The 27,116-nt window shown below is 47.5% G+C and overlaps 1 protein-coding gene across 11 annotated transcripts in view; it reads right to left on the bottom strand.

The window, feature by feature from the left end:
* Nucleotides 1-27,116, bottom strand: part of Clec16a (C-type lectin domain containing 16A) — a 216,460-nt gene that overhangs the window by 114,541 nt on the left and 74,803 nt on the right. For 10 of the 11 annotated variants that reach the window (XM_031362484.1, XM_031362528.1, XM_031362522.1 and 7 more), the window contains 7 exons: nucleotides 26,842-26,942; nucleotides 14,894-15,016; nucleotides 12,163-12,272; nucleotides 11,525-11,569; nucleotides 9,978-10,028; nucleotides 6,411-6,539; nucleotides 788-908 (listed from right to left, as the gene is read on the bottom strand). In XM_031362484.1, coding sequence (XP_031218344.1) covers nucleotides 788-908; nucleotides 6,411-6,539; nucleotides 9,978-10,028; nucleotides 11,525-11,569; nucleotides 12,163-12,272; nucleotides 14,894-15,016; nucleotides 26,842-26,942 — 680 coding nt within the window. The remainder of the gene's footprint in view (nucleotides 1-787; nucleotides 909-6,410; nucleotides 6,540-9,977; nucleotides 10,029-11,524; nucleotides 11,570-12,162; nucleotides 12,273-14,893; nucleotides 15,017-26,841; nucleotides 26,943-27,116) is intronic. The other variant, XM_031362495.1, reaches the window with a different exon arrangement.

Raw genomic sequence — 27,116 nt, 5'->3', positions numbered from 1 at the left:
CCGAGAGTCCTCTACCTGCAGCCACACCTTTCTGTAGGTCTTTCTGAGAAGAAGGAACCTTAACTGAGAAAATGCCTTCACAAGATGGGCCTGTGGCCATGCCTGTTGGGTATTCTCCTGATTAATGGTTGAATTGAGAAGGCCAAGCTCACAGTGGGTAGTGCTGCGTCAGGTGGTTCTGGGCTGTACAAAAAAAGGCTGAGCGAGCCATGAGGAGCAAATAAGACAATAAACAGCATTCTTCCATGGTTTCAATCCCTGCCTTCAGGTTCCTGCCCTGACTTCTTTTGATGACAGACTGTGCTGTGGAAGTGTAAGCTAAATAAACCTAAGCTGGTTTTGGTCATGATGTTTTATCACAGCAATAGAAACCCTCTCTAAGACAATGGTCAATACATAGTTCAAGGCTATAGGCTGAGCACATGCTTTTCTGATTTGCAAAGCGCTCATTCTTACCTAAACACCGGTGATTTGCTTTTGGGTTTGTTGTGTCTTTTCATTTTGATAACTTATTTTTTACAGGCTTCCTTTTGGCATCAAGAGAATCTTTTTTCCACTGGACTCAGACAGAAACTCTTTAATCCACAACACCAGAAGGGCCAGTGCTGTTCTCATGTCAGTGAGGCCCACTCTCACTGGACCTTCTGCTGCCCAGCATTGCCCTTCTGTCCTGGGTCAGCAGCCGTGGAGACTGCATGCTGCACATACTCCCACACCACAGCAGGTTACCTGACAGAGCAGAGCCTGTATCCCCTGGCCCACAGGTGCAAGACAGGATGGCACTCACTCAGATCCAAGACATCATCTGTTTTGATCAGGTCCTCCTCCCGAGTCAGTGGCAACTGGGTCTCAGGCTCCCCTCGCAGCTGCAGTGACAGGGAACGCAGCATGAAGAATACCCTGATGGCCTGGAGAGAGCAGAGAGCAGAGGAGAGTGGAGTTTTAGGGGTGTTTTGGAGAGGTGCCCTGCATGAAAGCATTGCATGGTGACTCTTGCTTACATGGAAAGGAAGGAGAAGGACAAAACAGGCCAGCCTTGAAGCACCGTCACCTGGAGCTGTCATAGGAAGATGATATTTCAGGGGAGAGCCTGTTTCAACAGGTAAAGCCTGGGTCATTTCACTGGGCATCTGCCATTTGCCAGGACCAGTCCTCAAGGGTCATATGACTTTTAACTCACATCTCCTGACTGCTAGCTTAGCCATTCCACAGCCAGCAAATAGCCAGAAAGGTGAGGAGTGCTGCCTGAGCCAGCACTTCAGGAGGGGCTACAACTTCCTTGCCATTCCAACTGAGCTAGTGGGGCTGGGAGACAGCAATCACCAGCTTGTGTGTCAGTCCTATCCAATAAATGTGGGCCCAAGATAGGAGAGTAGCTTGTATGTAGGCTTTAGGTATGGCTAGACTCAATGAGAGTCCAACTCTCATCTTAAGTCTCTTGCCTCTTGGGCCTGGGCATTAGGAGGAGTGTGACAGACAGGTGAGCTGATACTTGGCCAATGGGCAAACAATGCCTTGTGAGCCCCTTAAACTCTCCCAGCTCATCCCAGGGGCAGAGACAGCTTGTCAGCACAAGCATCTCTGACCCATGTAAAAGGTTTGTCAGCATCCAGTGTGCCTACCAGGCATGTCCTGAGAGCAGAGAAAAGGCCAGAGGCACCAGATGCCAGGAACATCTGTGCAAACGCAGGGCTCAAGCTCCAGAAACAAGCTTGCCACCAACAGAAAGCCCAGAAACACAAGGCAAGCCACAGGTGAGGGTACTCTCAGGCCTCTCTGACATTGGGGAACACAGCTCCAGAAGCAAGGTCAGCGCTGTCCCCCAATCCCAGTATGGTGGATAAGGCACAGTAATCCCGAACCCTCTGGTTATGCCACAGCCCTGAGACAAGACTAGAGGGCAGAGCCAGCACAGGCCTGCCGCAAGGGTGCTCATCCAGGCCCTTGACAGATACTACTACCAACACAAAGGAATGTCAGGGCAAACCTCTGTGACTTCACACAGGGGAATTTCCAGTTTGTGGCAAAGATAGTCCTAGCTTACATGAAGGGGAGAAACCCTTTATCTAGTAAAGATCTTTCAAGAAATGAGAGGGAACAAACTCTTGCCTTCAAAAGGCTGGAGGGTCATTGCATCTGAGTGACTCAGGCAATGAGTATCTCTGATTAGCTAACAAAGCCCTGATCCTGACTTGGAGGATCTCATATAGAAACTTTGAAAGTACTCTCCAGCCCTGGCCTCATTTGAACTAACAGGGGCTACAGGACAAAGGCAGCTTTCCCTGCAGTAATGGTGGGGAGGCATGAGGACCCAACCTGAATGTTCTTAGCAGATCTTAAAGTCTAGATTTCATAGAGCCTCTACCAACTGGAAGAAACAGAGGAGTAGTTCTATTAAAACAAAACAAAACAAAAATCAAGAGCTCCTATCTAGTAAGCACCTACTATGTGCTGGGGTTCAGGGGTCCTATACTGTAAATTTAAGACTACAGGAGCAAGAATGCTGAGAGGTGCTAACAGGGCAGAGTGAGCTTGGCCCATACAGCTGCTGAGTCAAGCCTCTGTAATATCAGGCACACATTGACACAGCCTTGGATACCAGGAAATGCAATCTCTGGGCCAGTCCAGAGAAGACAGCATCAGATGTGAAGTGGGGAGCAGGTGTCACAGGATTATATGACAGATATATTATATCACAGGGTTTATACTGCTCTTGAGTAAGTAGTTACAACTTCAGGGATGAGGAGAAGGAAAGAAAAGAGCCTACTGCATGCATGTCCCAGTCCACCCATGTAGTCATGTCATGGGCAAGATGGATGATGGTGTCAAGTACATTGCTTTCAGGGTTCTGATGGCAAAGACCCCAAGCTGGGATGAGAAAACAGAAACACATGATGCTTTCTGTAGCCTATCCCTTGGAAGACTGAGGCTTTCCAAGGAATCTATGAATTCAGAATTTGGCTCTTAATGTAGGCCTTTTGGTAAAACATCTGCTTTTACTTTGCAAATGTTGAATGGAAGACATTTCCAGGAATACAAATAAAAATAGTCATTTAAACTATAAGATAGAATGTAAACCCATATATAATACCATTTAAAATACCAACTCTCAAGGGAAAGCCATAGACAAAAGAAGCCCATGTCTAAGAAGAGAAAGAGGTGAGTCCCACAGGGCAGAAGTAGGTTCCCAAGGCAGCCGGAGGGGTTGGCATGCATGCTGCCTACCCATGGCTACTTCATGCCACCACCCTAGAGATATTAAAAGCTCTCTCTCACCAATCAGCCACTGAGCACTGTGTGGGGCTCCCCTCACCTCCACTCCTTCCAGGGATTCTCTGAGGAGCCTCACAGAGTCCTGGAACTCACTCAGTAGACCAGGCTGGCCTAAACCTCATAGAGATTTGACTGCTTCTGCACACCTCCGCCCCCCCCACCAAGTGCTGGGAATAAAGGTGTGCACTGCCATGCCCAGCCGCCTAACAGTTGGACCTCTTAATGAGCCTACATGGTTCCCATCTGACAAACAGATAGACTGGCTGCTTATGCAGCGTCAAAGCCTATGTTCTTCTGACTACCGTCCTTGGCCTCCAAAGGAGTCAGGGCTTGGGACCCAAGGTTTTATCAAGAACTCTTCTTTTCTTTGCTAAATCAAGATGCAAAGTCTTAAAATGTCATAGCCAAAAGTAATAAGAAATGATGACTGTTTCAAATCTTGGAACCAAGGAGACCAAATTTCAAAAGGAAAGACAGTTGACCAAAGCCTACTATGAAGAAACTTCCATTTCTTAGCTTCTGTGAGTTGGGAAGCAAACCCCAGTCACATTCAGCATCAAGGAACCCAGACCATTCAGAGGCTTCGGCAGAGAAGGTCTGGAGCTCCGACTGGGGCTGAGTGAGCGCAGGAGTTCCTAGTATCTGGTCTACAGCTCTGGGGAGGTTACATGGTGAGTAAGGGTTTTCTACTGCACAGGTGGCCCTGGAACAAGTGCTCAAGTCACCTCTGCCAGCTTCCTTGCCATATTTGCAATCTGTTGGATTTAGGTGACAGTCATAGGTTAGAAGCCCACAAGGCTGTGGAAACAGCTGTGAAAGTAAGTCAGCCTGAAAACAGGGTTGAAGCAGGTGGATGTAGGTCTGGCCCAGAGAGAAAGCTAGGTGATGTTAGAGATGTAAAAAACAAACAAACAAACAAACATCCATACCCTTTGAACCAGAAATCCTGCTTCTGGGAACATCTAAAGAAATAATTCAAAAGAAAGAAAACACTGTGTTTATGAAGTAGCTCTCACGGTTCAGCTGAAAAAGAGTGAATTACAGTGGAGGTACCCTAAACTCTGACCAACAACCTTTATGCAGCCCTACAAAGTCACTCAGAAAACCATCAAACAGGCGAGGTGGCACAGGCCATGCACCCTGCCCTTGGGCTCTAAAGGAAGGAGGATCAGGAGAGCAAGGTTATCCTTGGCTGTATAGTGAGTTTAAGACTAGCCTGGGTTACATGAGACCTTGTCTACAAAACAAACAAACAAACACCCCTCCATTGTAGGCTGGGGGCGATGTCACTGGTAGCATGTAAAAACTGGGAAGCTTATCCAGAGCTGCAAAAATCACTCTCACAACAGGAAAACTCATAATACAATGAAGAAAGGAAGATGCAAGTGACACCATGGCAAAGATTCATATGCCATCATAAGAGGTTAAGTTTGTAGACAAAGATGGGAGGAGAAGCAGATGTCTCTAAGTGTTGAAATATGGAAGAAACATTTCCTTCCTTAAAAAATGCTGAGATATGACTGAGTTTTCTTTAATGTGTAACACAAAGCCATCCCATTTCCTCAAGGTCAATAGTGACAAACACAAAAACCTGCTGTCCCTACAGGGAACATGGGATCAGATGTGGGGATATACATCTATAATTCCAGATATCTAGGAAGCTGAGGTAGAAGCCAGCCTGGGCTACTTAATAAGACTGTGTCAAATAAAACTGAGAAAAGGGTGAGCACTTGCTGAGCATGTGCATGCTCTGGTCTCATCCCTAGCACCAAACACAACACCCTAGCAACAGGGACCTGTTGGCCAATGGTTTCCCAGATAGCTAATACTTCAGTTCAGACTTTAACATTTGCCAGAGCCCCCTGCTGGCTTGCTCATCTTAAGACATTGGTGCACTCCACTCCTGTCCCACCAACAGGCTTACAGTGTTTTTGATCTGCCAGAAACTTCACAGCCACCCTGTCAGCTACTGTGGGGAAAAGCTGAGGGGCACAGGAAGAGCTTTAGGTTCAGGGGTTAAACAATGCTTCCAAGGTCACACAGCCATAACTTCTGTAGGCCTGACTAAGGAACTCGTTTTCTTTCTTAGCCACTCCTTTCAACTGCCCCTACCTGAGTGGGGATAGCTCAAATTCAAGTTCTGCTTGGACCCCCCAAAACTCTGATGACTTTTATTTCAATATGGATGTCCCTTATGGGCTGGCATGCCTCAGGAGCACTTTTGGTATTTTGATCTTAAACTTAAAAAAAGTATTTGTGTTGTGTGCACACGTGGAGGTCAGAGGATAGGAGTCTGTGGTTTGCTCAGGGCTGGGAATGTGTGTTGCTTGAAGATACAAAGTCCCCACTTCCTCTGTAGCCCCTGAGCACATGGCTAAAAGTGCGGAGGTCACAGAGGCCTCTTGTCTGAGGCACACAATACTTTATGTCACTTGCTTCCTGAAATCACAAAGTGAAACACCTCTGCTGCTCTAGCCACGAGCAGACCAAGGAAGATGTGTAGTCAGCCTGGGAGCTATCGTGAATGTCTCTGAATTATCCATTCCCAATCATGTCTCCAGGGAATGATTTTCCAGGAAAAGGCAGTGTTGCTTTCTAAGAAAGAAACCGAGATCTTACGCAGGAGATAAAATACCGTGAAGAGCCTGACCAAAGCTGCTTCCTAGAGTGGCCGCCTCAGAACAAAGTGCTGATAAGGGGATCACCTCTGCTGTTTCTAAGAAAAAGGCTCTGCACACATGCTCTCCTGCCTCAGCCAGCACCATCCTCTCACTATCGGACACCTTGTCAGTGTGCCTAGGGCTCTGAGACCTCAGAGCCGAGCTTCACATCCACCTACCCTTACTGGGTGTTCTAGGCTCTGTGTTCCCTTGCTTCAAAGAAGCTTGGCTTGCCTTCCATTCAGGGTTCTGACTGCACTCTGCCCTGGGGCAGGTAGTCTGACAGTAGCCCACAGAGGTGCCAGTTGCCACGGAATCTCAATCTCCAGTTTCCAAGGGCAACAGGCTTTGGAAAGCCATACAGGTGCATGTGTAGCGCTAGTCTCTACAGGCGACTAGACATCTAGGTGGCAGGCTGTAACTGATCTAGAGACCCTTTCCCTGTGGCCTAGGAGAGGCCAGATCACACTCACTCACCCGCCTCGTCTTCTCCACATCACCACATGGCAGCCGCTTCACAAAGTCAATGCCGGTCAGTGGAGTGCCAGTTGGGGGCAGGAGGATGGAAGCATCCATCATGAGATATTCCACATTCATGGGCTTTATCTAGAAGACAGCACAGGAAGCCTTAGCAAAGGCCCTCCTGTACCTGGGCCGTAAGTGACAGCCAGCTCTGGGTTAGACGACGGTTACATTTCTCGTTTGCCAGATGAGTGGCAGGCTCTTTTCATTTTCCAAGTTGTGGCTTTCCCCTTTACTTAAGTTAGAGGGCCCCATGACCACCTCATGCTGGCTGCCTGTCTTCCTTTGTGGGACATGTTAAACACTGTTTTCCAGGGGCTTGTGTCCATCTCTCCAAATCCCTGTATCCCAGACCAGGGCGGCAGAGCCATGCTCCCACTCCAGGCTATTCTTGGCACTGGTTTTCCAGCAGGGCCTTCTCACAGTACAGATTGGCTATAATGCTCCTACAATGCCAGAACCTCCTCCATGGGATTCCTTCCATTCTCTCCATGAGTGATAACAGTGAGCCTCAGGGTCCATCATCCCTTTAGCAATCAGCTTGAGTCGCTAAAGAATATGTGTCCAGCTTGAGTGGCACTCAGGCCAGCCTCACTTAAGTTAGCTTAGAGGCCAATATCGTAAGGGCAGCTGAGGACTGACTTTAGTTGCAGGGACTGGGGTGTGTCACCTTAGTATTTCTGGAGAATGTCAAGCATTGTGCAGCAGAACGCCATAAACACTGGAGTAAAATAATCAAACCCCAGGAAGCTTCCTGTGGGGTGGTGTGAGGGGAGGGGAACACATTTTTTGGCTTATGGGCCTTGTGTGAGGCCTGCTGCTGGGTATTTCACATCTGGCTGGGGCAACTCAGAGGTCTCCACTGCAGAGATGACAAACAGCCAGGCTCAGATTGTAAGTAACCTGCCCAAGCACACAGTTAGGAAGCAATAAAGGCAGATCCTTGAGGGGCTTGGGAGCCTCAACTTTTTCAAATCATAAACAATTTGTAGAGTTAACATTTCCAAGCTGAAAGGGGTACCATGGAAGATCACACTCTGGGAGGGGAATCTGCACTAGAGAAGTTGAAAACCTGTGCAGTGCTCCCGCTGTAGCAGCTGTCCTCCTAGACATGGCTGAGCTGTGCAGGCCAGCAAGGTGCAGGCACAGTCATGGCAACCCATACATTATAAGGAGGTATGACCTTGAAAGTGATCCATGGATGCCTCAGGGGGCAGTGAGAAAAATGAGGTGAGGGCTCAGCTGCCAGAGCCCTGGAGACCACTGTGGAAGCCAGGGAGCCACTTAGCCATTCTGTCTGCTTTTCTCTTTCTGACACTTTAAACACTTACGTTCATTATAAATGTCCCCATCACTTCATGCTTTGGTGAGTTATGTCCATGAAAAAGATCACTTGTCATCTATTTATTGAGTGCTACTTGGGGGCTGAGAGACAAACAAAGCAGAAAGCTGTCATCTCCAGTCTGTCCTCTGCTCCGGGGAGAGGCAGGGACTGCAGGGGCACTGCACCCTTGCTTATTGTTCTAGAGAAGCAGCAGAGAGAGAACCACTCTCCATGGAAGCCCCGCCGTGACACTAGCAGGCTGGACGGACTTAGGGACATCACCTAGTGTTGATGGATAAAGAAGACAATGGCAACAGATCTTCCATAGGTAAAGACTCTGTATTGAGGTTCCCAGGGAGGAAAAAGAAAAAAAAAAAAAAGAATTGGCTCTTTTTTTTTTTTAAGTATAGAATTGAGTTTATTCAGGGAATGGGGAGGGGAATTAAGAGGGTAGTAGAGGCAGAAAAAGGCAGAGAGAGGGAGAGAGAAGAGTAGAGGCCAGCCACGGCCATGAGCACGTGGAGAGAGGCGGAAGGGAAGGGAAGGGAAGGGAAGGGAAGGGGATGGGGAAGGGGAGAACAAGAGCAGGAGAGAAACAAGAGAGCAAGAGAGAAAAAGAGCAATTCTTATGTTGAAGATTCTACAAATAGATTGCTGAGGGCTTCTTGGTTATGGAGAACTGGTATGTTGCAGGCTTGGAGCCAAACTGTCATCCTCTATCTTTAGGTTCCTTGATAGCCATTCCTTGCTCAACTCTGTCTAAGCATGCAACCTTGTGACTGTTGGGTAAAACTTTTTGGAATGTGTTAATCTAAATGTCATTAGACAGCATCTGAGACCTACAATAGAGACCTCCTTTACTTTGTTATAACCTGCCACCTGATGTTCCTATCAGTGGATTTGAAAAGTGTCTAGATTTATGATTTTATTTTGTTCTGTGACTCCATGAAACAAGTTCCTTAACAAAACATGTGTGGGATAATCTGAGGACTGGACACAGTCACTTCCATATGGCTCTAAAATAAACTCTCTTACTTTCTTTAAGATGGGATTGTGTTTTGTGTCACACTCATCATATACAAGACGCTTTCATCCCCCAAGCAGTCAGTCCTCAATAAAGGACACCTGTGTTTAATGATATGCAGGTGACTCTGACTACCTTACAGACACATTGCCACACCTAATGCAGCAACGGAGCAGCACTCAGAGAGGCCTGTCCCGCCTTGGCTGGCAAGAGGCTGATCTCTTAAGGACCAGCTGAGGACTCATGTCAGTTGTAGGGTCCAGGGTATGTCCCTTTTGTATTTCTGGAGAATGCTAAACATTGTTCAGGACAGACCATAATCACTGGAGTAAAACCAGCAGCCGGGCAGTGGTGGTGCATGACTTTAATCCCAGCACTTGGGAGGCAGAGGCAGGTGAATTTCTGAGTTTGAGAACAGCCAGGTCTACAGAGTAAGTTCCAGGACAGCCAGGGCTATACAGAGAAACCCTGTCTCAAAACAAACAAACAAGCAAACAAACAAACAAACCCCCAAAAACCCCAGGGAGCAGGGGAGAAGTGGACATATGTACTTTTTCACACTGGCACAGCATGAGGCCTGCTGCTGAGTATTTTATATCTGCTTGGGGCAATCCAAGAAGTATGGGCCCCACTGCACAGATGACAAACAGCCAGGCTCAGAATGTAAGTAATCTACTCAAGGGCATATAGTTAGGAAGCAATAAAGGCAGACCCTTCAGGAGCATAGGGATGAATATACGCTGATGTTTAGTGGTGGTGGTAATCACATTTACCTCACTAACAGTCTTTGCCATTTGACCAGAAAGCACCAAATGAGACAGAGCCCTCTGCAAATTTAGCAGGCATGAAGGTATGAGCTCGCCTCTGTATGTTATGTGCTAGCCTCTGTATGTTCTTATGTGGCAGCCTCTGTATGTTCTTATGTGGCAGCCTCTGTATGTTCTTATGTGGCAGCCTCTGTATGTTCTTATGTGGCAGCCTCCGTATGTTCTTATGTGGCAGCCTCCGTATGTTCTTATGTGGCAGCCTCTGTATGTTCTTATGTGGCAGCCTCTGTATGTTCTTATGTGGCAGCCTCCGTATGTTCTTATGTGGCAGCCTCCGTATGTTCTTATGTGGCAGCCTCTGTATGTTCTTATGTGGCAGCCTCTGTATGTTCTGGCTCTGTACTTACTGTCATGCTCCTGTACTCATCTTCAAACATGTCCAAAAAAATCTCTTCTCCCTGCAAAGACAGGAAGGGAGTAAAGAGAAGCTTATCCCACCTCCATAAACACAGCATTACAAAGGCTGTGCTTGGCTTTGGAGGCCATCTGCTTTTCATTACAAGTTCTTGTAAATCCCAGAAACTGAAACACACATATGAAATCGAGCACACATGCACAGATAAGAGGCCAAATATCAAATTGTACTGCTCAGCAGCCTCCCACTTTTGAAAGCTGGCATTTCTTCAGTCATATCAGTTAATTAGAGCACAACAACAGAAGAAAGTAATACATAATATAGAATTAAAACATAAACAAGGTTAATATTTCAGGTGCTCAGAATCACTTACTTCTCCAGAGTGGTTGGGAAAGTGGGAAATGCTATTAAGTCACCATGTTAAACATGCGAGGCTCGTGCCGGGTGGGGAGGCATGGCTACCAGCACCAGTACTAAGTTTATATGCTAGCTCCACTTGTTTTTGAGGAAAGTCTTACATTTGGTTGCTAAGGACAATGACTGCACAGGACTCCCTTCCACCCCCCAGCTCCCATCCCTGGACTGGGATCACATGGCTTCCCACAGCCAGATGCCCACCCGGCGACGTGGGGAGCGCACTGCAGTCTCTCGAGTCCTCTGTTCAGGGTCTCTGAGCTCTGGTGAGACTCCGGTCTCTCCCACACCTTTATTTCCCCACTGCCCGGCATTTCCCCACTGCCCGGCGTGCCACAAGAGAGTGGCCTCAGTGGACCCCATATCTGCCTTAATCTTGGACTTCTCAGTGTCTGGAACGACTGCTGCTGATGGCATTTTCTCAGAGCAGCCCAACTATATAAGAGGCGCCTTATGGTCAGAGCCAAATAAAACTGTATACCACTGGTATAACTGGATCTCTTAAAGCAAGAACCTGAAGATAAATGTCCCCAAATCCTTCAGATCCTAAAGGTCATCTCACTAAACTCAGATGGTAAGTCAGATGCTGCCACGAGTTTTCTTAACATACACACTTATAAACAATATGTAAGTGATAAAAATCATGGGTGATTCAAGGTAGTTTTCTACGTGTTAGGAGATATAACTTATGAATTTGACTTTGTCATCCACATACATCTCCTAAATTACAGTAAATTTATGAGTTACTGATAAACAATTTGTCATAAACTAATAGTAAGTCCTCAGAAATTTTAATGTTCTTGTAAGAGACTGTGGGATTAAGTGCTAGTACCCAACATTCACAAGTGTGAAAAAGTATTCCAGGGGCCAACAAAATGGCTCAGCAGGTAAGCTTGCTTTTGGTGCAACCCTGATGACCCAAGTTTGATCCCTATATTCCACAATGGAGTGAGTATACCAGCTCCTCAAGTTCTCCTCTAACCTCTACGTGCACACCATAGAATGCACATACTTAAACCTGTGCACATGAATCTACCCCACACCACTGCCTACAAGACTAGACTCCACCACCCTATAGCCCACGAGAGCCACCCAATGCTACTGTCCGACTGTGCTGCCAAGTACCTTATAGAAATGACGTACAAGGTGGACACTCTCTTCTCTTGCACCCTGTTGAAGAAGAAGTAGGAAGGTGTGAGGGAAGCACAACTGAGGGACAATGGGTAACCACTGAGTCACCACTCAGTGGAACAGAGGAGTCAGTTACAGAACACAGCTAAGATGTCTCCTTCTAATAAAACACAAAATTCTTTCCCCAGTGTGTGTGTGTGGGGGGGGGTGGATCAGAACAGATACACCCAAGGGTCAACTCTAGTTGCTCTTTTTCACCTCTGTACTTCCTACATTTTCTAAAACTTATGACAGGGAACAAAATAATGAGAAATGATATAACATGGTGAGCCTCCGTGTGTGTGCACAAATACATACACACTGTAGGTAGATATATGTTTCTACATGTATAAAAGCTTTGCCACACAAAAGGAACATCTGAAAACTCAAGCCACTACAATGCAAGAAGCCGGGACTCTCCCAGTGGTCTGGATGGAGGGAGGCAGCAGCCAAGTGGGCTTCAGCAGGAGCTGGGTGGGGTACGGGTGGGTAGTTCAGGCCTAGCTTCTCTGAGCTAGGCTAGGGATGTCAAGAACAGGCAGTGCCAGGAGCCTCATGACTGATCTCCTCAGCTAGGGAAGGTACGGTCTCACCTCCAGACAGGCCAGGTGCACATCCTTGATGACACAGCTAGAGCTGGTCAGTACTTGCTGCTTCAGGAGCAGGCAGCTCAGCTCCAGTGTAGCCAACCGGATCCTGCCATCTGCAGGGCACATCAGAATCAGCCTAGTACCCCCAAAACCCAGTGTGCACCCCAAACACAAGGCTCTTGTTTTCCTTCTTTGAGGTTAACCACTACCTGGTGGCCTATCATCCAAGGCCTCTCACTTTGGGGATGGGGGATGGGCAGTGCAGGTGGGGATGGGAGTGGGGGAGGGAATCAACACGTATCAATCCCCTTCCCAGTACCATATGGGTCAACACTCCCCGTTAAGTCCCTTGGGAAGGTGGGAGAAGGTGGGAGGCTGTGTTGCAGCTGTGCCTGTCCAGCACGTTTCCCTCTTCCAGGTAAGGATATAGGCCAGCATGTTCTGTAAGACCCACTGTGGGTCATGTGACTTAGTGACTGGGGCCCTCTCACCTGCTAAGTCTGAAACTCAGGACAAGGGTTACTCAGCACTTCTTATCCCACCCACTCCCCTGAACTTCTCCCTCTCACGGGCTGGGTTCTAGTTCCCTTTTCCCAGCCTATATAACTCAGCCATTTTGGCTACACTAGTCTCTTGCCCAGGCTACCTTTCTTGCTCTCTGCTCTCATGTCCAGCCTGGCCTCTCCCCTTTGCCTACTTCTCAAGTATCCCCCTTATCTCTACAGTTCCCGTCTGCACTCTTAGGAGTTGTCAGATCCTCCTCTTATTTCATTCTTCATTCAGCACCTGGGTGTTCCCACCCTTGTTCCTGATCAGGTGACAACAGGCAAAGGGGCCCAGCAGAGGCAGTGAGGCACAGTTCTACTGTATGGCAGAAGAGCACAGGCTCTCCTTGTGCTGGGGTGTGCAAGAACAAGAACAACTGTGGGACCTGAATGAGCGGGCCTGACAGCCAGCACTAGCCACCCCCGCCCTTGCTGACATCACCAGTCTTCCAAAAGTGTCCAGAAAGGGGCTCCAAACTCTCCTTCCCACAGGGCTGACACCCTGGTGTCTGTAGAGATTTCCTCCTGGGGGTTTACATAGCACCTGGCTCCAGGCCTGGGTGCTGGCTAGTAGCAGCATGAAGCTCATTATAATTTGGTCACAGTTATCAGAAAGCCACCAACCCAGACTAGCTTAAACTGTATAAGCAGAAACTGATAAGCAAACACAAACACAATGGCTGACTTATGAAATCTGTTAGGGCAGTGGGGGAGGGGTGGGTATTGTTTTAATAATGCTTTTGGGACTCTGCTACTTTCTAGATTGGAAAGGTAACTACTTGCTACTGGAAGCCATCTCTTTCCTCCTAGGGAAGATACCCATTGCCTAACCTAAGGCCAACTACTATTAAGCATACTGTCCCATGGATCTTCTTTTTCTCTCTCTCTTTCTTTCTTTCTTTCTTTCTTTCTTTCTTTCTTTCTTTCTTTCTTTCTTCCTTCCTTTCTTTCTTTTTTCCTTCTTTCTTTCTTCCTTTCTTCCTTCCTCCCTTTCTCTCTCTCTCTCTCTCTCTCTCTCCCTTTTTCATTATTTATTTATTTTATGTATGTGAATACACTGTAGCTGTCTTCAGACACACCAGAAGAGTGCATCAGATCCCATTACAGATGGTTGTAAGCCATCATGTAGTTGCTGGGAATTGAACTCAGGACCTCTGGAAGAGCAGTCTTAACTCTTAACCACTGAGCCATCTCACCAGCCCTTTGCACTTTATTTCTAAGGAAAAGTAGAAGTGTAGCAGGAGAATGAGGGAGCAGAGTCTTTGGGCCTTGTCCAAGCATAAGACCCCATCTCCACAGTCTACAGCTTCTGGGACTTTGAAGATCATCAGTTGTGGTTCTTGGCTGGTATGTAGGATGCAATCAGAAAGCATCTATCCCATGGTTGTTATGATACCTACTGTCCCCTGAGGCCAGAGACCTGGCTCTCCAGGTCCCTCTCCCACTTGCTAGCATAGCTACACACAGTCAGTGCTTGACCAACTGCAGTTGACCTGGTCCAGGCTTACCACACGAGACTGCTCTAACCATACTTCTCTTCAGATTATCTCCCATGTATTCACTCATTTTTAGTGATCTTTGCAGAGCTACTATGCAACTATTGACATTCCATGCCAGATAACTCTGAGGTGTAGAGGTCCTGGGCAACTTGAGGTGTTTAGTTAGTACTAGGCCAGGAACATCCTTAGTCATTCAGCTTAAAATGTCTCTAGTCATAGTCACATATCTCCTAGAGTAAAAATCATCCTTACTCCAGCTGGGAAAGCCTAGGCTCACAGCTTCATCCCACTGCTATCACTGCCTTAGTGGCTGGCTACAGAGGGGTGCTGGGCCAAACCATTGAAGACAATGGGCACAAGAGTATATTCTCACCCAACCTTCAAACCTGCTGATTCACTCAGATTCTCAGCCTAGTTCATCCGCACAATATGGTCTCAACTCCTCAGAGAAGAGGGTCCTAGCCATGATGAAAGCAGAAAAGAAAGGCTGGTATAGATGGAAAAGAGAGGTGTGATTACACTTTAGGGTGGACACAACTCCAGAGAGCAAGTCCTGCTGCAACAGAAGGCAGATGCTGGGGCCTAGGGAAAGAAGACTGAGAGTTTTCCAGCTTCTCAAAAAGATCAGATTTGGAATCTATGGCCTATGTGCCTGGCTAGGAATCTGCTCCCATGCATACCCCAAGGTACCTGGTTGGGCAGCATTGTTCATGATCCTGATGAGTCTCTCGGCCAGCAGATGGTTGTAGGTGGTTTTCTCAGCCTCACTTGGCACTGGGAGCTGGATTCGTTTTAGTTTTTCAGGATCCATGCCTGGAATGGAGAAACAAGAAAAATGGCCCTCGGAAAAGCTGCTCAGTGGGAGTCTAAAGGCTCTTTGGAGGTGTAGTCTGCAGCAGCTGCTACCATGTCCCTACAGTGTATGTGTACCATCCGCTACAGTGATGTCTGGCCTGGCCACTGTCTTGGTTTAGCTTGTCTGGGTTCTGTGTATAGAACGTGCATAGATATATCACAACATGCATTTTCTGTGGGTGGGGAGGTACCTCTGCTGGCAAAATACTTGCTGCACAAGTATCAGGGCCCGAGTTCAATCCCCAGATACCATGTACAGTATGTGGCACATACTGTAATTCTAGCACTGAGAAGATCCTGGCTCACTGGTCAGACAGCTTAGCTCAGTGAGCTCTAGGCCAGTGAGAGACCTCATCATAAAAAGCTAGGGGGATGCTGACTATGGAACACCCAAGGTTTGCTTCTAGCCTCCAAACACATGCACATGCACACATACCCAATGAACCCACATGAACACACACACACACCCCAAACCCAAATGAATACATACATACATATAACACACACACACACACACACACACACACACACACACACACACACAATTATACAAAACATTTATTTGCTATTGCTATTTGTGAATAGGATATTAACTTGGTGTGAAAACTAATAACTATGAAAGCCATATAGAACAGTGTTCTCACATTCTAGCCAGTAACTGTTGACTGAACTCACTGTGGCCCAAGGCCTACTCTGTCTCTATTAGAAACAAGGGCTGTCAGGCACTTAGCAGTGAGGAGGATGGCCTTGGAGCCAATGGTGACACCTCTGACAGATGAGGCAGTAGTAGAAAAGGAACAGCTTTCACCAGAGCAACACATTGCCATTCTCTGCTGAGTCTGACACTCTATTCCATGCAGACACAGACCAAGGAACAGAGATGAGACATATGAGGACCCAACAGTCAGAGGCTTAAGCTCTCATTGATGAAAGCAGAAAGCTAAGTAGGATGCCCAACACGTGTTAGCGGCAGGTTTTGAGTTGAGTGAGGCAAATGCCAGCCCTGCTCCTGAGTAGTAAATCAGCAAAGAGAGGCTGAGCTTGCCTAGGCAGGGGCACAGAAGGTAAAACTCATAAAGCATACCTATCACCAAGACACAAAGAAATACCTACCCTAGGAGAAATGAATAGTATGTAATAAAAGACAAAAGAAAGGGTGGCATGGAGGGCTGATAAGGAGAGGGAATGGGCAGGTCTGTAATCACAGGCCATGATAGTATTTTTCCTGAAGGGGTGCCAGGAGCTGGGATGACAGGAAGACCTGCCAGTGCTGCCGCGATGATCGGGGCCCAGGCATGACGCTGCAAACCCATCCTTTCCTCTGATGCAGTGCTTGAGGTCTACTTGCAGAAATAAGCACAGTGCTTGAACCAAGCACAGAGAGCCTGTGGACTGTTTGTGTCTGAAGCATAGCTTTTCCTGTTACTCCAGTTGGGGGAGGTGGCACTTCTCAGAACTCTTGAGTTCCAAGTGGTGTTTCATCTAGAACCTTGGTAAGACAGTGGAGGTGGCACTGCTTGGTTCCCAGAGAAAAACCTGCTTTGCCCACAGCGCTGGTGCTATAAAGCAGTGTTTTGTTTTGTTGAAATGATGTGGAGAGAAAGAAACAGCCTGAAGGCAGTGCTGTGTAGGCTCTCTCATACCCACGGCAGTGCTGTGTAGGCTCTCTCATACCCACGGCAGTGCTGTGTAGGCTCTCTCATACCCACGGCAGTGCTGTGTGGGCTCTCTCATACCCACGGCAGTGTTGTGTAGGCTCTCTCATACCCACGGCAGTGTTGTGTAGGCTCTCTCACATACCCATGGCAGTGCTGTGTAGGCTCTCTCATACCCACGGCAGTGCTGTGTAGGCTCTCTCATACCCACGGCAGTGCTGTGTAGGCTCTCTCATACCCACGGCAGTGCTGTGTAGGCTCTCTCATACCCACGGCAGTGCTGTGTAGGCTCTCTCATACCCACGGCAGTGTTGTGTAGGCTCTCTCATACCCACGGCAGTGCTGTGTAGGCTCTCTCATACCCACGGCAGTGCTGTGTGGGCTCTCTCTCATACCCACGGCAGTGCTGTGTGGGCTCTCTCTCATACCCACAGCAGTGCTGTGTAGGCTCTCTCTCATACCCACGGCAGTGCTGTGTAGGCTCTCTCATACCCACGGCAGTGCTGTGTAGGCTCTCTTATACCCACGGCAGTGTTGTGTAGGCTCTCTCACATACCCACGGCAGTGTTGTGTAGGCTCTCTCTCATACCCACAGTATGGCTTTGAGGTTCAACTTGTAGATTCTGCATCCTGATGCCAAGTGTCTGACTTGGAAGAACTCTGGTTCCTAGGGCAAAAATCACAACCCAATCTTTTTGGCCTTCACCAAAAAAGATTTTGTCCCCAGAGGTGTCAATCTTGTCCCCACATCTCTCTTTCTTTCCATTGTGAGGGGTGGACACAGGACAGGACTGCTGCTCTGTGGCTCCCTAGCATACCCACACTTTCTCTGCACCATCAGCTGCTCCCTTACAGAGGATGGTGACAGGCCCCTAGAATGTAGGTCAGCAGGAGTCAGGGCTTGTGTTTTCATAGGGAGGCCCCTTTTTAGGATTGTTCTAGCCTTCCTTAGACTTCTATGTTGCTCTCTCCTGACCATCTGTCAGGCTCCCAGAGCCTGAACTCCTCATGCTGGCCCACATGGCCTTTGCTGAGGGAATCAGGGCTCAGAGTGATGCTGTGCTTCCTCATTTCTGTTGGAGATGACTCTAAAGGTGGCTGAGATCCAGTTAGGGAGGCATGGTGGCACCACCCAAACGGGTAGCCCACTCTGAAAGCTGCATTCCAGGGCTTAGCAAAACAGTCACCACCTCTCCAAAAGCTCCTAGGTGCCCTTGGGCTGGCTATCTCACTGGCTGCAGAGAGTGGGAGGCAGTTTTGTCTTGAAACAGCCTTTAGAACTCTAGTCTGATGGCCCATGCAGACAGGGTCCCGATTATAGTAACTATCCCCCACTGGCATTGCTGGCATTGCTGTCACTGGGTAGTCAGTCACTGCCACCTCTTACAAGGCACCTGTGGGAATTTGTAGTTGCAACTTGGCTAATATGCTTCTATTTGGTGTGTGTTGTAAAAGAGAAGACTAAGAAGTAGAAGAAAATCTAACTCGAGAGAAGTGAAAGTCAGGCTGCAGGAGGCTAAAGAAAGAATTTTTCTGGTGAAGCTCTTAAAGGTTGGCTGCTTCACGTTTCTGAAAGTAAACTTTGAGGCACAGTTGTTGGGGAGTGGTCTTGTGCACTAATTATTGAACACCTCCTGTATCAATGTTGTACAAAGAATGGACTCCAATTATCTCTGATTGGTTAATAAAGAGCTGATCAGCCTATGGCTGGGCAGAGAATATAATAGGGCAGCACTTGCTATCTAAGTCAGGGGGTCCCAGGTAGAAAGAAAGGAAGAAGGAAAAGAGGTGACAATGTGGAGAGGTCCCAGGGGAAGTCCTGGTGAGTATGAAGAGCAGGTCACCAAGAGATTCCCCAGAAGGACACACATGGAACAAAGCAAGCCAGGGTGAGACTCAGATTGAAGGTAAAGGACCACATGGCTGGGAAATACGATAGCTTAGAGGATTAGAATAGCTGAGAACCTGCCCAACTTTGGCTTCAGTTTGTTAAGAAACCTAAAAGATCTTTGTGTCAATTATTTGGGAGCTAGAATGAGAACAGATAAGACTTTCACCCCCAAATTATAGTCTACATTCAGCGGGGAGGGTTGAGGTAGGGGCCCTTAACAGGAAGTTGGTGGGAAGCCAGTGGGGTGGGAAGAAGTAGCAGCCTTCACCTTCATTGTGCTCTGGCTAGCTTTGGGTAGCCAGCTTTCATCTCCCAGACCATTTAAGGTAAGTTCCATGTCTGGTTCTACTCCCAGCTCTGGATGCATAGCATAGGCCCCAGGGAAAGACAGTGGAATAGGTTCTACTCTGGTTTCTACCCTGGCAACACTAAGACCTCTGAAGATCTTGGTTCTTTCCACTAAGTGTCAGGTGCCTTGATGCCTCTCCTGCAGCCTCTAAGACCGCTATCCATCTCTCTACCTAGGCCTCAGTTCTCAAGGTGTGTGCAGCAATACACGCCACACATGGCCACAATCTTGAAAGCAGCTAGAGCCCTTGAACACCAATCAAGTGTTTCTCAAATAGATCTCATTAAGTGCCAAAACCTGACTCCAAACAACTAACCGATCAAAAAGCTCAAGTTCTATAGGCAAGCGGTATTTTCTAGAGGAAGGGTGTAATCATATTGTGGAGGCTCTTCCTAGTGCCTGCAAGGCCCTGGTTCTACCTTCAGCACAGGAAAAAGAGATGAATAAAATAGTCTTCATAAAATGAGCTCAAAGAAGAAGCCTGCTAAGGCCTCAGAGGTAGCAAAAGCCAGAGCCAACTCCATTTTCTACCTTTCTTCCCTCTTCCTGCCCAAAGTATACTGTCATACTATTCTCAACTCACAGGTCACTGGATTAGATCTTAACAGAGGTAGCTTTGTGTTTTTGAAAAAGGTTTTGAATGTAGCCTCAGACTGACCAACAACTCTCCATCCTCCTGAAATGGTAGGGATTGCAGATTATGTGCCACCTACTCACTGAGTTACCTCATCTTGTTGTTTAAAGATTTTAACTCTATCTACTATGGTGGCGGAAGTGTAGTCAGTGGTCAGAGGACAACTATGAAAGTTGGCTCTTTCTCTCTACCGTGTGGGTCCCAGGGATCAAACATGGGTTGTTAAGCTTGGCAGCAAGTAAACCAAAAAAACAAACAAGTAAAACAAAAACAATAATAAATCAGCAATTACCTAAGAAACAAAAAAGTACTACAATATGACAACTGGCCAGAAGCAAGGCCACCATACAAGCAACTGTGGAAACAAGATCATGAGCAGTTGGTTAGCTGAGGACAGTTCAACCACAGGCCAGGAGACACAGGCCTGGATTCGGTTTGGTTTTCTGTGACAAGCAGTGCATCATTACTATGAACAGTTTTGGGAAGCCAGTGTGAAGAGAAGCATTTGATTTGGGATTTTTAACTACCTGACTGAAACAAAATAAGAAATAAGGTCCATGATGACTCACCTTCGCAGTCCCCTTGACTAGATTTGGAATGACATAGGAGACACAGATATGGATCTGTCTGGGAGGGCATTTCCACAGAGGTTTAGCAGAGGAGGGATGACCATTTTGTGTGCTCTGCTTCCTGACAGAGGATACGATGTGATAACCTGCCTTATGCTCCAGCCACAATGGACTGAAACCCTTCTAAACCATGACCCGAAGTCAGTCCTTCACTTTCACTATTCTCGTCAATGCCACAGCATGACAGGGCATGTATGTAAAATGTGAGATGCAGTATGGTTTTCACTTACCGAAAGGCAGGCTCTGAGGCAAATGAGCTACAGTTTCTTTGCTAGTCGTTTTCCTCTGTCTGAGATAAGATTTTGTCCTGTTTGCTCAAGCCTTAAGGGCCTCAAGAAAATTAACTAATTCGAAGAGCCCAGAAGAGAAAGGGAAGGAATGGCTCCACACTCTGGCTATGACAAACTTCCCTCCCAGCTCTGACTTTTAGATTCTGCTTAGCTGCAATACACACACAGCTCAAGGGTAGACACCTTTGGCAAAGTTAGGCAAAGGAAGGAGATGGAGAGCTGACCGAGGAGTAGATGTGAGCAGGAGAACATGTCCACTCAGTTTCCTGCTGCTTGTGACCTCAGGTTCTCCTAGCTCAAGTCTCATAGACACTGGCAGCACTGGCATTCTGAGGGCTGAGCTGATTGTCAGTTTCTAATGTATTTCCCATTCTGAGCCTGTGTCAGCAGCAATCTGCAAATGGTGTCTGCCAGCTCTCATCCCCACAATCCTGTCGCCCACTTCTCAGCTTTTCCACACCTCTTGGTGGTGTTCCAGGAACTTCTTAGCAAAACAAAACAAATCCCGAAGCCCAAAGTGCCTCCTGGGTAAACAGTGGGTGAGGGGTAGGACAAGGAGTGAGATGGAGAGGCTAGGACTACAGAGCTGCCCAGCATACAGCCTCCACTCAGACTGGACCAAAGGTGAAGGCTGCATTTTCTATTACAGATACTAACCAGAAGTTATTATGTGGCCCAGCTGAATCATGCCACCGCCTTCCCCCATCAGGCAGCCCTTCCCATCGTGGGCCCTTCGTTTCAGGGCAGTGTCTCATCTATTAAGATTTACTGGAAGGCTTGAGCTCACATTTGGTTTCTATTAACAAGGCTTTCAGGCTGAAATTGTCTTCTAAGGGGGAAAATATCTACTAAGAAGAGAATATCTTATTTGGGGCCTGTTTCAGGGGAAAGGACATAGAGAAGAGAAGCTGGAATCAAATGTAGTTAACCAGAAAGCCAGCCAGCCAAACAGCCACCATTCAGTCATCAGAGGCAGTCCCTATGTGCAGTGGCCAGGCTGGCATACCATGTGCAGTAGCCCCTCCATCAGCAGCTTCCCCAGGGTGTCAGGGCTCTGGTGTCAAACGAGCTTTTGCCATGTTCTTTAAATGGCCCAATTTTACTAGTTCTAATCACTACTTGTCCAGAGAAACTGGAGTCAGGAAATCAGTTATCACCCAGATTGTTCCCATCCACATCAAAAGGAAGGCCTGGCCCTCAGCTGTGAGCCTCCCCTGTCTCATTAGCAATTGTAGGGTCCCCACTGACTCGTCCTCTTGTTAGACCTGCACCCTTCACACTCAATTCTGATGTCCAGCCTACTGGCATAGCCTGCTCTGATTCCAAAGTCTATCACAGATCTTCCAGCTCCATTTCCGCAGCCCACACGATCTCCACTGCTTCCTCATGAGTTGCTCAGCTTCTCTCCAGCAGCTCACTCCCCTACTCTGAAAAACCCAAGAGTTAGAGGCTCCTCTGAAAACTTGCATCTGAGGATATTCTCTTTCTTTTTTTTCTATCTATTTTTAAATTATTTATTTTATACGTTCATGTATCTTGCCTGCATATATATGTCTGGGCACCACATGCATAGTTAACTCATGGTAGTAAGCCACCATATGGGTGCTGGGAATCAAACCTGGGTCTTCTGGAAGAGCAATCAGTACTCTTAACTGCCAAGCCATCTCTCCAGCCTCTCTGAGGGCATTTTCCTGCTTCTAAGTTCTCTAGGGTTTTCATACTATACTTGGCGTAAATCTGAATCTCTTTATATGCCTTCCTGGCCAGTCTCACTAGTCTTACTTACTGCTCTTAGACTGTGTGTGTACTCCCCTATTGTAGGCCCTTTGCCTGGAGCAGTGCTCATCCTTACGGAGCTAACTCCATGGCGCTCTCCTGGGCACTGGAGAAGCCTTCCTTGGACCAGTGCTCATCCTTACAGCGCTAACTCCATGGCGCTCCTGTCCACTGGAGAAGCCTTCCTTCTCTGGCTGCTTTGCTGGCACCCAGCTCTACCTCTACCATTCTTTGCTCTGACCTCTTATTTCCTACTTCTCTTTCCCATCGCCTTGATTTCTCTTCTTGTTCACTTGGATATGATTGGTCAGACTCGTCCCAGTTCATTTAGCAGTGCCTTGCCTGGGGCATGTGCTAGATTTCACCAGTCCTTACATTGTTCACATCTTGCATGGTTCTGGCTGGACTAGAATCTATCCTGAGGGATGCAGAGTAGGTGTGAAACTTGCTGGCTCAACTGGCTCTATAACCACCATGGCTCACAAGAACACAGCTCTTGGGCCACTGCACTTCCTCCTAGGATGACTCCAGCCTGTTGGCTTCTTGAAGCACCTGGCTTGAAGCATGCTGCCTTCCCAGCCTAGTGTATATGTGACCACTGGCAGATGTGTTCCCGGCTCTGTGTACCCTGTGCCTCTGTCCTTTGCCAGCTTTCGTTTTGGACCCTTCTTCCTAGAACACATGGTCCAAGAATAGTCCAGAAATCCTCCCCGACTTCTGCAGGCAGGCTCTCACCTCCTGCTTGGCTTCCAAACTACAAGGATGCTAAGGGTCTGCCTAGAACCTGTACACACAACAAGTTAACTCCAGGCTAAGTGCACTGCTTGGTGCATATACTGGAGAACATGTTGGCTTTAGTAACACCCTGAGGAAACTGTTGGTGAACTTCTTTTAATTTTTTTTGGAATTGACTTATTTTACTTTATGTATATGAATGTTTTGCCCATATACATGCAAGTATGTGCACCATATACACTCCTGATGATCTGCAAATGTGTGAATTTGGAATTATGGAGACTCATGAAAGTGTATAAAAAATGCTAGAGTCCCGAGAGGGGCTGCAACTACTGCTGCTCCTCCTTTTGGAGATATCTTGATGACAAAGATCAAAATTGCCCCAAGGAACTCAATGCCCCCAATCAACAGGAAAATTGGTAATCCTCTAGCTAAAGTTGTCAGAACAAAGATGATCCAAATTATCAATACCACAAACTAGACAGGGGCCCAGACTAAGATCTTATAGACAATGCAAGATGACAGAGGAGAGCCATGAACAAATTTGTATTAATAAATTTAACAGGTTAGATGAAATGGACAAATACCTTGAAAGATACAATCACCAAAGCTCACTCAAAAGAGATACTCTTAGCATCTCCACGGAGAAACTCAGTGGTTAAAACTTTCCTTCAGCTGAGTGTGTTGGGGCACGCCTGCAATCCCAACACTTTGGAGATAAGGCAGAGGAATTGATTGCAAGTCTGAGGCCAGCTAAGACTACATAATTGATCTCAAAACTTAAAAAAAAAATTCTCATAGAAGATCCTTTGAGCACTGGAATCAGGGGCATTCCTAGGACAAGCTAGGAAGCTAATCCAAAGGAAACTCTTAGGAATCCATGAGGGTGACCCTAGCTAAGACTCCTAGCAATGGAAGCTAATCCAAAGGAAGCTCTTAGGAACCCATGAGGGTGACCCTAGCTAAGACTCCTAGCAATGGAGACACAAAGCCTCAGCTGGCCACACCCTGCTGTCAGGGAAGACTTCCAGTAGAGCCATTGGGTCACCAACCCAGTCACAAAACCTTTGAACTGCAAGTGCTGGGGTAAAGGTGGCCCAGAAATTGTGTGTGTGTGTCGGGGGTGAGGGGGTGGCCAGCCAAGAACTGGCCGAGCTTGAGAGCCATGTCACAAGAGGAAGCCTACCCCTGACACTGCCTGGAGGGCCAGGACCCAAAGGCTGGATAGCCCAGAGACCTAGGATAGAACCAAACACGACTGGCAAAACAAACAAACAAAGAAAAGTCAATGAAGTGATTCCTACTGACAGTCTGCTATACTCATAGATTGGTGTCTAGCCCAATCATCATCCGAGAGGCACCCAGCAACTGATGGGAACATGCAGAGACCACAGCCACACATTATGTAGAGCTCAGGGAATTATGTGGAAGAGGGGGAGGAGGGATTATAGGAGTTAGAGAGGTCAAGGACACAAGAAAACCCACAGAATCAACTAACCTAGGCCCACAGGACTCACAGAGACTGAACCATTAACCAGGGAACCTCCACGGGACTGACCTAGGCTCTCTGGACATGTTATAGTTACATAGCTTAGTCTTCCTATGGGACTCCTGACAGTGGGAGCAGAGCTGTCTCTGACTCTGTTGCCTGCATTTAGGACCCTTTCCTTCTACTAGGAGAGGAAGTGCCTAGTCTTACTGCAATTTGAAATGCCATGACTAGTTGATATTCATGGCCTGCAGTTTTCTGAAGAGAAACAGAGAGGTAGTGAATTGGGGTTAGGGGTAGGGGGTAGGACTGGGAGAGGAGGAAGGGGAGACTGTGGTTGGGATGTAAAAAAATTTACTTAATTATCAATCAAAAAAAGGGGGAAATACCTTGCTTGTCCAGATGGCTCTGCTGGTTCAAAGAACATTTAAAGAAGAAATGATGTTAGTTTCCCCCCTTGTTTTGTTTTTTGAACAAGGTTTCTCTGTGTAGCCTTGGCTGTCCTGGAACTCACTCTGTAGACCAGGCTGGCCTCGAACTCAGAAATCCGCCTGCCTCTGCCTCTCAAGTGCTGGGATTAAAGGCGTGCGCCACCACGAGGCTTTAGCACGGCCTTAGTCAGGATGATGGTGCACACCTGTAGTCTAGCACATCAGGAGTTCAGGTCATCTTTAGCTACAGAATGAATCCCAAATTAGCCTGGGATGCATGAGATCTTGCCTCAAAAAACAAAACAAAACAACCTTAAAAAAAAAACTTAGCAGTCCAAATCCAGCAATGTCCATAAAATTTCACAGCAGGTAGAATTAACTCAGAGTTACTTGGAAGAACTGGAGATAGCTTTGGAGGAGGTGATTTCTGAGTGGACCACTGAGAGAGAAGCACACTCAGTAGTTGGTGACTTGGAGAAAAGAGAGCAGCCAGAAAGAGCACAACCACATAAGAAGGCGAGGCTCTCTGGGAACAAGTGCCTTGTCAGTACTTTGGTGGCCACTGCACTTCCAAAGGAGAGTCCCAGTCACAGGGCCTAGTCCAGGACTGAGTGTGCTACGATCCCATGCCAGCCAACAGTAAGCATTCCACAGGCAGGCACTATACCAGCTGCAGCCATCTTGGAACCGAGTGGGAGCACATGAGAGCCCTTTCAGGGAGGCTCATCAGTCCTCACTGCTGAGGTCTCTAGCAGTCCTTCAGGTCCTTCCCTGGTTCTTTCATCAGTCTCTGGGCTCCTGGGAGGTGCCCCAAGGCCACCTCAGAGGCTTCTCCTTTCCACCTCCATAGAAGAGGCAGGCATTTCCACACAGATGTCAAACACTGTATCAACCCTGATGGCAAGAGAAGAGCAGGCCCAGCAGCAGGCCACACGGACACCACAGGCGCTATGGTACAGTTGGTTGTCCTCTTAACTGAGGTTCATAGAGGGCGTGTAAGAAACTGACCAAGAAGTCGCCTTCAACAGGAAGGCTGGGGACACAGCAGAGGGGAGGCACTTGCCATTAGATATTCTTGTGCTGCCAACTGACTTAATTTTCAAGACTAATGATTGAGGAATAAATAAAAAACATTCAGTTCTGCTCCAGCCCCGGGTTGTCTTAGTGAGCGTCACTTCTATCTCCTCCCTCCACATTTAATGTAAACCTCCTGGAATGTTGACACTGTGTGTCATTCTATGCTAACTCCAGTTCTTATGAATATTCTTGAGGAAAGTCTCCAAACTTGGCTGTGGAGAGCCAACACCAGAATCAGCTTCCAGCACTGGGCACTGAGGGAGGGACTGGTACATGCCAATAAACTGCCAGCTCCATTGGAACTAGGGCCTGGCCACACAGCCTGAATAAGGGAAGCTGGAGAACCACAGCTCTCTTCAGAAAGGAAACCTACGCTTCCACATAGGCCTATTTTAGCGCTGAGCCCACGGCAAGAACATCAAGTATTAAAAATAGCAAACCCAAGGTTCCAATTTGACTGGTTTGTCTCTGATGTCAGGAAAGTGGTCGTTGGTTAGGTTAATTGTAAAGCAGAGAGGGTCTGTAGAAAGCCACAGTGGGGAAGCTGGCCTCACTGGGTTAGTCAGCCATATTTGAATTTTCCCCACCACGCCTGAGTCACCAATGCCTGTGGCTATAGTCTGCAGAAAACACCTGAGAAATTGTAATGAGACTAAAGAAGAGCACTGCAGGAGTCAGCCTCAGAGGCCAGGGAGGAACCTCCTTCCCAAAGTGCCCCCTCCCTCCCCCCCTGTCCCCCTTCCTCACTTTGCTCAGTGAAGAGGAAGGATGCTACAGAGCACACAGCACTGTGTTATACACACTGGGCAGGTAAGGAGCATGTGTACCTTTGTTATGAGACATGGCGTACAGGAGGCAGAGCACAAAGAGGGCGTGATAGTCATCATCAGGGCTGTCCAGGGCATGGTACACCATATCCAGGAAGGGTCTGGAAAAGAGGAAAGCTCTATAAGCCTTTGGCACAGTGTGCATTTCCCTCTCTCACCTGACAACATCGGCTGTCTTTGCTTCTCACAGCTCTAAGGCCACTAGATTGTGGTGAATACAGTATGTGTCTGGTCCAGAATCAGGCACTGGGAATACATCCATACAAATGAGAGAT

The sequence above is a fragment of the Mastomys coucha genome, unplaced genomic scaffold (assembly GCF_008632895.1).
Source record: "Mastomys coucha isolate ucsf_1 unplaced genomic scaffold, UCSF_Mcou_1 pScaffold12, whole genome shotgun sequence".
Classification (NCBI taxonomy): domain Eukaryota; kingdom Metazoa; phylum Chordata; class Mammalia; order Rodentia; family Muridae; genus Mastomys; species Mastomys coucha.
This window is presented reverse-complemented; position numbering and strand designations above follow the sequence as displayed.